Below are 13,443 nucleotides of genomic sequence, written 5' to 3'. Positions count from 1 at the left end.
ATAAATTGAAGGTTTTCCTATCGTTTCGCTTGAGAAGAATACAAATAATAATATAAACTATTGAATAAAAAATATAAATTTAAACTGCTAAAAAATGTATATTTTCAATAGAAATGTATGAACGCGTAAAGGAAACAACTTTAAAAAATACAGTATTATAGCTTAGATTATCTGTGACAGCTTCACTTGAATAATTTTTTTGCTTTCTTATAAAATTATTTACAAAATAAATAAAAAACCAGTTTTGTGCTTGAAATCGAACGTTTCTAGAATCCGTTTGTCAAGCGATTTTAGTGTCTATTACGTACAATATAAGGTATACCAAGAATATACACATTTTTGGCTTGTAGCTTTCTCTTAAATACTTGACGTATCATTTTAGTATTTTACGTATTCCCGCGCATATAGTACATAAGTTACCTACCATTAATAATTGACTGAATAATTGGGATTTCTATAGTTTAAAAGCCCATAAGACACAAAAATCATGGGGTCGTCGGAAGACACGTTTGGTTACAGACGTTTCTGGCATTTTGGCCTGTCAAGAGTTAAATAACTGATTTTTTTATTTGCTAAAAAATATTACGTGAATGCTTCAGCAATAGGGTGTTAATATAATTGACTCAATCCTGATGTCATTTGCGTAAAAAATGTAGAAATCGTTTTGGTCTTCTGTGACTTTTGAATTTTATTTTTCAACTAAAAACATTTTTTTAATTTTTTTTTTTTTTTTAATTTATTTATTTCATCAAAAAATTACAGAATATATATAATATATCATTAGTAAGTTGTATAATTATATGTCAGTTAGAAACAATGAAATTGTTGCAATAATAATGTTACAATAATACGGCAGTTTCTAATATAAGAAAAAATATTTATCAATGTAAGAGTGTTATATAGAAATGGCTTAATATACTATATTTTAGGTTGTGCATAACCTGCCTCACTAGGCGAACCTGTATTGAGGCAGAATTTTTAGTTAATTATTTCTCCATTTTGTCTATGGTTTGCTAATATGTAGATGTATGGGTTCCCATACAGCAATCCATTATTTTAGGTTACATTATTGTTTACATATTGAAGATACAGATAGAATAAGTTTAAACACAATACATACTATAATAACTCACTGTGACAAGGCATTTGGTTACTTTTCATTATTGTTTGCATTTACACAATACGTATATAGTAAGTTTTAGCACCGTACATACTGCAATAACTGTCAATGACAAGGCGTTTGGGTGAGGGCACCGGTGTAGGCTCGATCATTTGAATAAATCCAAATTTTAACTTTTTTTTTAAACTCTTGACTCTCTTTAATATTTTCCGGGAGCATGTTGAAGATCTTTGTGGCAAAGTAGCCAAAGCTACGTTGACCAAAGGTGGAAGAAAGTGCTGGAACTTGCAACATGTCTTTGTTCGAATTACGCGTAAATCTAAAGTTAGTTTTTTTTTCGTAAAGCACGTGTTTGTTTTTAAAGAGATGCATGAGGATAGTTTTTACATAGATCTGTCGAACATCAAATACTCTCATTATGTTAAAAATTAAGTTACTGTTTGCAGTTTGAGGAAGTTTGAGAATAATTTTCATAATTGTTTTCTGCGCCTTTTCAACAGGACCTAGAGCTGATGAAATCAGCATGTATTGGATAGTTAGGGTCGGGATCGGCCATTGCTCGGCTGAGTGACAGTGAAAACATGTGAAAGAATTTTTTGATGTTTCTTTACGAAAAAAAAATCACTGGTAAGTCAGGTAGGTACTATAGTGATTTTTTTTAGTATTACGCCGTGTTGCGCTAACTCCTTCTTTAGTAAACGTTTCGGACAACAAACGTAATAGTCCAAAAATAAATCGCTATAATAATTTTGGCCGTGAATATCTTAAATCATATCTAAGTCAGGTACATCCTTAACTGTGTTATAAAATGACTGCATGAGAAATAACCGATGGTTGTAAGGGGTATGCAATTTACAATCCACCAATTACATAGATAACAAGGGTAAAAGAGGGGTAAATGCAAGTAACTCCATTTACAGGACTGAACGCAGTTGGCGTTAACTAAAAATTGTCCAAAAAAGCGATGTTAGCAGTCCACAATGGAGTGTTGGTACCTATTCTGATGTATAGAAGTGAGGCATGGAACTGGCAGAGAAAGGAAGTAGACTGAATGCTGTAGAAATGAGATCCCTGAGGCGTATGTGTGGTAAAACCATGTATGATCGTGTGAGAAATGTGGAGATCCGCAAAGAGTGCAAGCCTGATGTAAGCGTAATGAGTAAGATTGGGACGCAGATGGTTTGCGCATATAGAGCGAATGTGCGAAGAAAGGAGTGTAAGGAGAATATATGATGCAAATGTGAATGGTAGCAGAAGTCGTGGATGCCCAAGGAAGACATGGGCCATGTCAAGAGTCAGAATAATAGAAGAGTATGTATGAGACGATGTATGAATGTGAATGAGGCTAGAAGTGTGTACCAAGACCGCATTGTTTGGCGGTCCGTCCTCTCTGCCTACCCCTGCGGGGAAACGGCATGATGGTTGGTTAGTTAGGTTGGTAGGTACAGTTGAACGTGTTGAGATTTTTTTTAACACCAAACAAGGGTCCTATTTTCCAGAGCCAGTGGGATTACAGCACAGCCGTTATATTGCATGCCGTATAAGCGATTGTTGTGAATCTGAAGGAAAGAGGAAGGGGAAGCACAACTGGAAGGTTGGGAAGTAGGTACCTGACTATCAAACTTACTAACCATACAAACTTATCTCATTCACAAGCCATTTCAAGTAATGTTTCGAGTCTGAATTGTGTTTTCGTACTTTCTGTGGAGATACACTGATAAAATCTGTGGCATGCTTTTAAAAAGGCCAATGTCAGTTTTTTTCTTTTTTTCGTCTCAAAACTGAATTGTCCTCCAAATTCGAAAATAACATTTTGATTTCGAGGAGGATTTTATGATTTTTGGGGGTAAATGTTACACTAGAGAATCGCTTTTCTTCAAATTAAAACTTGCTAAGTAGAGCAAATTCTGCATAGGCTTCAAGTTTAGAAATAAGCTACAGAATTGATGGACGTAAATACATAAAAAAAAAATAGTATTACCCAACTCAAGCAAACTTACGAACAATTAAGATTATAATACGCAAGTGTTTTGGTGTTATAGGTACCTACCCACCTACTAGTAATTTTCTCCTATAATATTTATAGCATGTGGTGTGGGAATGAAATCTGCTTACTTTTGGTTCGAGTCTTTGATAAAATACATTTAGTAATAATGAATAGCTAAAACAATCTTACCATCTCTAACTAACTAGTATAAAACAAAATCGCTATCCGCATTTGTCTGTTTGTGCGCTTAGTTCTTCTAAACTACGCACCAGATTTTGATAAGATTTTTAATATCATTTAGAGGATTTATTCCGGAAGGTTTATGTTTATAATACATACATATTATCTTTATAGAAAGAAGAGAAAAGTCGGTGTTCTGTAATCAAGTTGTAAAAAAAATATTTTCGGGGGCTTACATTTAGGGCTGCCACCTCTCCGGGTTTGCATGGTGCATGTCCGGGCTACGGGTTTAACATCAATATCTCCGGGTCAGACCGGGCGGTGGTAGCGAAGCGACAGACGACCATCACGGTGCGGAGCGCGTGACTGTCTGACTGAGTGAATGCAAGATGAATTTTACGGTGCCAAAATAATGAGAAACATAAAGTTTATGAGGCCTTCTGATCAGGATCAATTAAAAAAAAAGCCAATGAGGTTTACAGGAGAACTCTCGAATACATACAGAAATATTATGATTTTCGGGATTCTGTATTAAAAATCTTTTACAAATTCGATTTAACAAGTGCAGTAAGTTACGAAGATACTATGGAAGCTGTTGAATCACTTGGTTTGAAAAATGTCGACGAAGATAAACTTTATGACGAGACCCGAAAATTAAACCAAGTATTTCCTCAGTTCGTACAATCTAGTGATTCAACATTGCCTGTTGATTTACGATGGGTTCAGTTATTCAAAGTCACCTCAACCTTCACCAAACTGCCAAAAATAATTGGAATTTTTTTTTCAATTCCTATAAGCAATGCTTTTGTTGAACGCGTCTTTTCTTTAATGGGAAATTTGTGGACAGACGAGCGAAACTGCTTGTCAGTGGACTATAGTTAAGTGACGATGATATGATTATAGTTTTAAGTGTCAAACTGGTCCAAGTCAGCTTAGCACTAGCTAGGTCATTTATATTTAAAAAAAACATTACAAAAAAAAGTATATTTCTAAAATCTTCGGGTCTACTGTTTTTGAAAGGTGGCAGCCCTTCTTACATTGCTAATTCTGGCTAAACCTTTTAAGATAATGTACTACGAAATTGTATACCTTAAAAAGGTCTCACAATCTCAAAACTTCACCCTAAATCGTTTATAAGACCTCAAGCAACGCCAGGTACACGTCAGCTAGTTTTATTATAGAAGAAATGAGAAGCAACCTTACCAATTTTATTGTGTTTATCATTTTCCATTTGGAGGCATGAATTTGTAGGCATCAGTGCTCGGAGGGCGGTATATCACAGTAGGAAAATCGCACTGATTTGATTGTCAAACAAGTGTAATGAAAGTTGAAACAACCCAACCTTAGTTACCTGATCTAATAGCCAGGTATTCCAACATTTCTCAATGCCATAGTCCTACTGGCTTGGTGGAATAGTAAGAATAACTTAAATAAAAATAAAAAATAAATTATTTTAATTAACTAACAAACCATCATGCTTTTCTCTGTAAAGGGTAGGCGTGGAGGATATACCGTCAAAAAATTCTGTCTTGGAACACACACACCTTGCTTCATTCATATTCATATATGCTTTTCTATTATTTAAATTATTATAATACATTTTTTCATAATGCAGAGACGGCAATGTATTGTTATATCTCCCATTTCACTTAATTCCTTTATTGATAAAGTTCACCAGGGTTGTCATCAGATTTTCGACATCTCCTGGTTACAAAATGTGTCTTCCCAGGTAGCTGAGCCTTGTTCCCATCAAGGCGGGACATTGGCACCATAGTTGAGTCAGAGTCTCTTCATCCTCTTCGCATTTCCTCCATCTATTGGTGTTTTCCACTCCCAACAGCTGCATGTGTTGAACCGAGGTGGCAATGTCCCATTAATAGTCCTATTAGTTCCCTCAGCGATTTTCTGTCCATATTTAGTAGTTGTTTGGTTCGTCTAGTCTAGGATCGGAACCGTTTACGAGTACTTTGAATTTTCTGATTGCTTCCAGTGCTGGGATTTGACCCACCTTTCAATATGTATGGTTATGTGGAGCAGATGAACGAAGAAAGGTGTGATAATTATAAAAATGAGTAATTAAATTAAAAACATACCAGCAGTTTCTTCCTCGTCTTCCGAATGCAGGTGATTGACGTTGTTGTGATTGCTGTGATTGAGAGATGGTGCATGGTTGTTGTTGTTGTTGTTGTTGTTGTTGGTGGCAGGCAGATGCTGCAGGCTGTCCCAGCGCGATAGTACGTCGTCAGCGGGACGCACGCGCACTGCGGGGGTCGGGGCGGGCGCGGGGCGGCCCCCCGCTATCTGCACCTCCACCGATCCGTCCGGGGGGAACTCTTCATCTGGGGAGGAGGAATAAATTAAATTGTTAAAAGGTGAACAAATAGATACCGTCGTAACACTGAAAACATAGCAGCAAGATTTATCTTTCAATTACATGCACCGTCTATGAGAAAGTGGGAGAGGTTGCAAAGGAATTCTCAGTGGTATGCCTAAAAAAGATTGTATGAACAGTGGTATGCCTACGAAAGAAGTTCAAATGGATAGTAGTAGTTATAGAGTAAATGCAACGAATTCAATGGGTTAATTCAGTGGTGCAAAATCCAGCAGAAATTTTTTACCACATTTGTAATCTATGGTGCCGTGAATGGATGAGAAAAAGATTGTGCAACGATAACTGATAACAAAGTGAGAATTGTCAGTTTTCTGTCATAATAATATGTTACGAATCTAGTTTTTTAAATTTGTGTTCTTTTTCTTTACAACTTTTATGTATATATTATTATTTTTTATGAGTATGATGAAATTAAATTCCTTAGTAATATGGTACAATTAAAATATAAGAGATTCTTACCATTGCAAGCATAATCGAGGTGCTGCTTTGTGAATACCAGCGTGAAATCTGTCACGGCACACGTGTGGAACTGTACGGAAAAGATCAGGGCTCTGGTATGGTGGGGGGCTGCAGGAGGCGGGGGCCGCCGGTAGCAGCGGAGCACCACGTCTCCTCGCACCGCCACTCCACCGGGGGAGGAGCCCAAAGCTGCCGTGAACTGACGGGCCCCGGCTCCCAGCGAATAGACATCTGGAAAAACAAAAAATATTAAGATAACCATGACAAAATGGATGTATAAGTTACTAAAGCTGCAGGAGATTTAAAGCCACCTAAGCACAGCACGATAGAGCCTTCTGTTGGTGGCTTGTCGAAGCATGGATTTGCTCAACTCTACTAAGAGGGAACATAAATTATAATTACAAAATGTAAATTATCGTTTGATCATCCTATATCATCATTCTGACCTGTGCTCAGGTTTGTTGTAAAAGGGAAGGTTTAGGTTGCAAAACGGCAATAAGCTGGCAGATATAAAAATGGCTCGAAAACATCATGGAGTAATCATGTCATCATATCTCACAAAAGCGGCGCTTTAAAAATTGTCCAATAAATAAATAAATGAAAATCAATAGAGTAAAAAAGGTTTTAATGTAGCTGATTATTTGGATAATTGGAACTTACTTGAGGTATAAATTGGGACCATCCCTTCATATAGCTTGAGGAAAACATGTGACAGAGGAGGAGCCCCAACTACAGTAATGTGAGTTAACCATAGCGGCGAGGCATTTACTCTGATTCCTCCCGCCAGCAATCCGGCGAAATACTCCACATATCTGTAGAAAAAAACAATTATTTAATAAACAATCACCTTAACATACTTTTATTTATAAAATCTAAGTGTGCTGTTAAATGTAATTCTCTATACATCATCTAATTCAGTTTCTAGATAGATATAATGTTATGTATAATACAAGTCATATTATATGCAAGATGTGCATGATACTTGCAGATTATCATCAAATGACAATAAACTGGGTAAGAGGGATTAAGTTTATTGAAATCAATGTGAAAGATATGTTTTTTTTAAAATTAATAACAAACAATGTTTAAGTACAGTCCATTGTGGGACTTTTTCATGGATAAAAAACCAAAGAACAATTTTGTCTAGCTAGTTTGTTCGAATTGATTCATTTTGTGGCGGACCAATAACTCTTTTAGTTTTATTAGTAGGTAAAATCAAGCTACAATTTTATTGTCCTGTAGTATGAAGAATTACAGATAGATGTCACTACTGTGTCATAATCGCAATCGCAATCATACTAGACCTGAGAGGAAGTAAGAGTTACAGAATGGCTTTCTTTGTACATCCAATAGGCAGACATTGTTATGTTTCAGCCAAATAAAGTGGTTAAATTAGGTTTATTTTCATTATTCATATTATGTTACCAATTTCAGTTCTTGTATATACTGCGTGTAATATTTCATTGGTCGCACCATAGAACCCAGTTGATTAATTTAATATATATTATCAATTAGTTACCTTCTGTCGGATGGGTTTAGTGACGGTGATCCATCGAGGAACTTCCTGATGGAACATCTGTCCAAAGCGTGTTCTTGTTTTCCACAGATAGAGCTGTATTGGAGATAAGCTGATACGGCAACTGCGAGGCGTTCACGGCTGCCACTAAAATTAACAAATTAATTCATTAAAGTGATTTGAAAAGAGAAAAAACCGGTAATAAAATATTCCTGTTTATAATAATGGACGCACAATTTATTCTCAGAAAAAGTTCCTTAGCCGGTAACACCACCATTTAATGTTTCGTGAAAAAATAAACAGATGGCAGTAAGATATGAAAATCAGGTCTGCTGGGGATCAACAAATATAATGAATAAATTAATAATGTACACAATGAATGATGAATACAGCGAGCAATGGAATGAACATAAATAACAATAAAATCTAAAGAATGCCATATTTTATACCTGCGTAATATTTATATATCGATATTAATGTGCTTTTTGCAATGTGTATGCAGATATTCAGAGATGTGCAAAATGGGTAGGTACCCAAAACCATTTGAAATGCAAAATGGAAATGGGTCAAAACTTTTCCATTTGAAAATGCAAAATGCAAAATGGTTTTTAGAAAAGCATTTGAAATGCAAAATGCAAAATACCTATTTTCAAAATGCATTGAAAATGCAAAATGGTTTCTCAGGTTCAAAATAATTATTGAATTTTTAAACAACTTTGTCATTTAATAATGGAAATCAATGTAGTGTGTATAACTTGTGGAATAACAAATCATACATACTGATATGTCCTGTGTAAAAAACAATTGTATTTGAGTGGAATATAATAGAATCTATTATTAAATATTGTCATTTTTAATGATTTTTTCTTAGGGCCATCATCATTTGTGTAGTAACTCTCTAGTGAGGGGACATCCACCAGTGAACAATAAAGAAATACAGGACAGTGAGAATCAGACAATATAAAATGTTGTTTTCTATTGCGCACCCATTATTTGACCATAGATTGTCACAAAAAACTCCAAGCAGGCGCACTAGAAAACCCACAGATAATATAATACAACTTTGAGAAAACCAATATATATTCTATATTATATAGGTGTTATGTAGCCTTAGCCATTATTAGATTTTAGAATAACGAGCTTCTCAAAAACATCATCACTCATCTTTCTTCTATGAGGTCTCATGATTATACCTCCATTTGAAAAGAGACATTCAACTGGTGCTGAACTCGGAAGACAAGTATTGCATTTGATGAACATGTGCCTAACAGTAGGGTAAAAAATTTGCTCGGGACTAATATTGGCAACGTAAAAAAAAGAAACTGCTATTTAAATTTAATAATACAGCATCATGGCCCCGTGTTCACTATTTGAATCTGTATTTTTTTAATGGTATCACTCAATTGCCAGGGCTCCTACCAAGTAGCAACTTGACAGACGTAAATTATCTCTCATAGCGAGGTTGAGGACTGACTGATATACGGGGCCTATGATAAAAAGATGAGTGGAGATAACAGGGAGAATCTTGCAAAAAAGCATTTAAAATGGAAAATGCATTGAGAAAAGCATTTAAAATGCAAAATGCAAAATGGTTTTTAGAAAAGCATTTAAAATGCAAAATGCAAATTACCCATTTTGCATTTTGCATTTCCATTTGAAATGGATTTATTTGAAATAAAGCACATCTCTGCAGATATTCCTCTTCTATTTCAGACCGATAAAAAAACAAAATAAATATTTGCAATGTATTGTTGGAAATGTGTTAAATTCATTGCCAATTTAGTGTTTATTTAGTAAGGAAACAATGAAAGCAAAACATGTGGGTGATACTTATATATACTTATAGTGTGGCTGACGGTCAAACGGACATATTTTTGGTATTTATTTGGGAGACAAATTAGCGTACCTAATAAAAGACGACAGATTAAAATATTGACATTCCAAAGCCATATTTATTTGTAAAGCAACAATGATGCTTTGTAATGGTACTTGAATCATGTTTTGAGTGAGTTGTGATCTCAATTGTTATTTTTAGGTTCACTGTAACTCTTGGGAAAATAAGTTCATACAGAATCTTATCTAGTTTCTGATATGCAAGTTAAAAGATATCTCTTATCTACATAGGTGCAATTAATATACCTGCCCCGTGTAAACACATTTATTACTATGAATTTTACAATTACAGCATTTAAATTGTATATGTACGTTGTTCACACCGTACACTGTACCAGTGTTGTACATTATTATTGTATTCGTACACGAAGAGAACATGTCTTTACCTACTATATTGTTATTACTTAGGCAAAACTTTTGATTTGATGTCAGGAGTCACATTGTGAATTAATTTCAGATCCATTTCGAAAAGCACTTGGCATTAATTTTTGGGGTATTATGCCATGTTGAGCTTCCTCCTGTAGCCAACATTTCATACAGCCTTTAGCCAAATTTTCTGAATGCAGTGTTGATATCAGGGCAGATACATAATACTGAGGCTGATGGGGGGAGGTTTAACCCCTTACCCCCCCCCTCCCCATTTATATACGCCCTTGGTGAATGCTACGCCCTTGGTGGGCCCCTTCAATGTAACAAAATATTGCACCTTACCTACAACAACTCCTGTACCAAATATATAATGTAAAATTATTACCAGGAGCGAAGGATAGCGACGTTAGCGGGATGGGCTGCTAGCCAGCTGTCGAGGTGCTTGCACAGCGCGCACAGCCTCTCGAGTGGCGGGGCCAGACCTCGTGCCCATCCCAGCTCGCACACCTTGCCTGAGTGTTCCATCACAGCGCGGGCAGGCTGCTCGCTCACGTCGAATACCTGCAATAATATTCAACATAGTTTAGTATAATAAATTACATTATCTTTGATGCAATACACAACAACGGAAGTCTCGACAACGTTTGATATGAAAAATTAAAAATAATCACGAAACCAGAGTAACCTAAGTGAGCTAAAGATAATTTAAATGATTTTTGAAAACTTTATTGAGTTATATAGGTCGACCTGTTTCAGTTGCACTCAACCTTTTTCAGGACAATGGAAATATAAACTAAATTAAAATACAGAGGACAATTACAAGGTAAACAAAAGGAAAAGAGAAATAATATGCGAGAGAGAGAGAGAGAGAGAGCATCAAAGACCGGTCGGTGGAGAGGTAGGTTGAGGGGTGGGGGAAGGGTGGGGGTTACAAAGGGAACCACATTAAATTTGGACTGTTGGTTAATAGGCCACTTACATAACATTTTTAAATTTTTTTTTTTAGTTTTTTGGCAATAAATTTTCAAAAGTACTTTTTTTATCGTATTTTTGAAAAGATGGCGATATTTTGAAAATTTAAATTTGTGAAATCGGACCATTTTTTATAAACCGGAAAGACTAGACATAATTTAAGGGTGCGAAAATATTTTTATTGAATAGCCAATTTTTTTTTTTAAATGCCAACCGGTACGAAACAAGGTTCCAATTCGTGGGAACATACCTAGATTGCGGGGAATTTCTGAGAATTTAAACCAATTGAGTATTTTGTGAAGTGAGGAAAATGCGAGGATTCTAGAATATGAGAACTACTGACATAACTAATCCCGATTACGAAAGCATTTCCTGGTTATCCAAGGATATTGAAAAATAATGTTTACAATTACAAGTAAGAATAAACTATAATTTCGCGATTCCTTTCGCAGCAAATTTTTGAACAAATTTCTACTTTTTAAGGCTGAAGGAAAAGGAAAATCCTAAAATGACTAAATAATAAAATTTAACTAACGTAAAATTTTGGTGTATTTTAGAGGTAAAGGAACTTGTGGGGAATTTGTATTGTGGGTATTTTAGAACATATGCATTGGCAACCCTGTTTATAATATCTGTCAAATTTCTATGATTTTCTACCGCTTATAATACAGGGTTTTCCAATAAGAGGTGTTATTTTGATATTCAATCGTAAAAGATCAATGGTTTCGTTGCTTGTGTGGCACGTAGCGCCGTCTTGTTGAAATTAAATGTTGTCCAGATCAATACCATTCAATTCCGGCCATAAAAAAATCATTATTCATCTCTCGATAGCGCAATCCATTCACCGTAACTGTTGATCCAGCCTCATTTTCGAAAAAGTAAGATCCAATGAATCCGCCTGGCCATAAACCGCACCAAACAGTCACCCGTTGAGGATACAGAGGCTTTTCAACAATAAGTCTCGGGTTTTCCAAGCCCCAGATGCGACAATTTTGCTTGTTGACGAAGCCACTGAGGTGGAAATGGGCCTCATCACTCAAGATGATTTGCATTTGATTCACTTAAGTGAATTTTAATAATTTCAATTCGTTGTTGAAGCGTGTATCGTTCCATTTGTATTAATGGCGTAGTTTTTACTTGTCAAATGTCAAAAAATGACAGCTTCAAAAGTAACATCTACCGAAATACCGGGCAATTCAAAATAACACCTCTTATTGGAAAACCCTGTATAATGAATATGGTTAGGAGATACGCACAAATCAATAAATAACCGAAACTAAACCCTAAAACCTGTTTTGTGCATGTTTACTTAAACCCCCGACTTAAATAGTTGTGTCAATTCGATAATGAAGTCTAGTGCTATTTTTTTTAAAGAGCCTTTGTATGCAGCGGAATTCGACAAAACCAACAATTATAAAAGAAATAAATATTTTTGTTGTGGGAGATGGTAAAAGATTAAAAATTCAAATTAAAAAAAATCTCGAAGTTGAGTTTGAAGGTTAGGAAATACGCATAAATTATTGAAATTACCCAAACTAACACCCTAAAAACCTGTTTTGTGCATGTTTACTTGAAATCCCGTCTCCATTAGATACAAAGTTAAAAAAGGAGTTAAATAGATACGAGTATATATATCCATTGTTTCTGAGAAATAATTAAATAGTACGATTTATCTTGTCATGCTATGCTGTGCTAGAACATCTGTTCTGCCGTGTGTATCTTGAAAAAGTACAAGTAATAACAAATTACTATATTATAGATCTACTCACAAGATTGATTACCATTCAACAATAAATTTACGTGGTGATCGATCGCCATATTCTTAAACGAACGATCACCACTCTAAATAATTAGTTAATTAAAATATTTCTGGGAAGATGTTTCTGTTGGTCAGAACTGAAAGAACAAAGCTCTTTTCCCTTGAAAAAATTATTATTATTTCGTAAAAATGTTCAGATCTTAAGATATTGCTGCGCTTCGAAAATGTTCAAGGAGGGACTAGAGTACCTACCCTTTTAAAGCACTTCCCAAATTTATATTCAACATAAAGTTAGTAATATTTGGAAGGTATTGCATTGTACTACCTTGTACAATAAACTGTAATTATTGGTGTTATTAATATTATCGATCGTCGTACCATATAGTGTTGTCCATGTTTCGTATTCAGCATGTTAGCGACGTCCCTCTCGGGGCCACCAGACAGGGAATATCTGGGTGGTTCCCCCTTGTGTGCTGGGAGCCAGAGCACCATGAGTCTCTCGGCTGCGTAGCTCAGTTCCCAAGGCCGAGACTTGCCTGAGGACTCGTCCGATTCCTGAGGAAAGGATTAAAAAAATTAAGAATATATCAGAGGAACATAATTCGATAGTGGTGCGGAAAGACCTTCCGAAGGAAGAACGTGGAATACAAAATAAATTTTTAAAAAATATATATTAAAAGTAAGATTAAAATTATTTACGGTCACATTGCCACATTTTAATTTGGCGAATGGCAGAAACTTGTGTAGCGCCGTTTTTTGTGCAAAATTACCTCAAGGGCGATATAGATTTTTTTTG

At 35.4% G+C, this 13,443-nt stretch overlaps 1 protein-coding gene across 8 annotated transcripts in view; it reads right to left on the bottom strand.

The window, feature by feature from the left end:
• by (focal adhesion protein tensin) overlaps positions 1–13,443 on the bottom strand; it is a 554,755-nt gene that overhangs the window by 52,121 nt on the left and 489,191 nt on the right. For all 8 annotated transcript variants that reach the window (XM_089651274.1, XM_089651276.1, XM_089651275.1 and 5 more), the window contains 6 exons: positions 13,026–13,202; positions 10,302–10,477; positions 7,658–7,801; positions 6,799–6,950; positions 6,139–6,369; positions 5,381–5,626 (listed from right to left, as the gene is read on the bottom strand). In XM_089651274.1, coding sequence (XP_089507400.1) covers positions 5,381–5,626; positions 6,139–6,369; positions 6,799–6,950; positions 7,658–7,801; positions 10,302–10,477; positions 13,026–13,202 — 1,126 coding nt within the window. The remainder of the gene's footprint in view (positions 1–5,380; positions 5,627–6,138; positions 6,370–6,798; positions 6,951–7,657; positions 7,802–10,301; positions 10,478–13,025; positions 13,203–13,443) is intronic.

This window comes from Hesperophylax consimilis, chromosome 4 (assembly GCF_061612785.1).
Source record: "Hesperophylax consimilis isolate HC1 chromosome 4, BYU_Hcon_1.0, whole genome shotgun sequence".
Lineage (NCBI taxonomy): Eukaryota > Metazoa > Arthropoda > Insecta > Trichoptera > Limnephilidae > Hesperophylax > Hesperophylax consimilis.
This window is presented reverse-complemented; position numbering and strand designations above follow the sequence as displayed.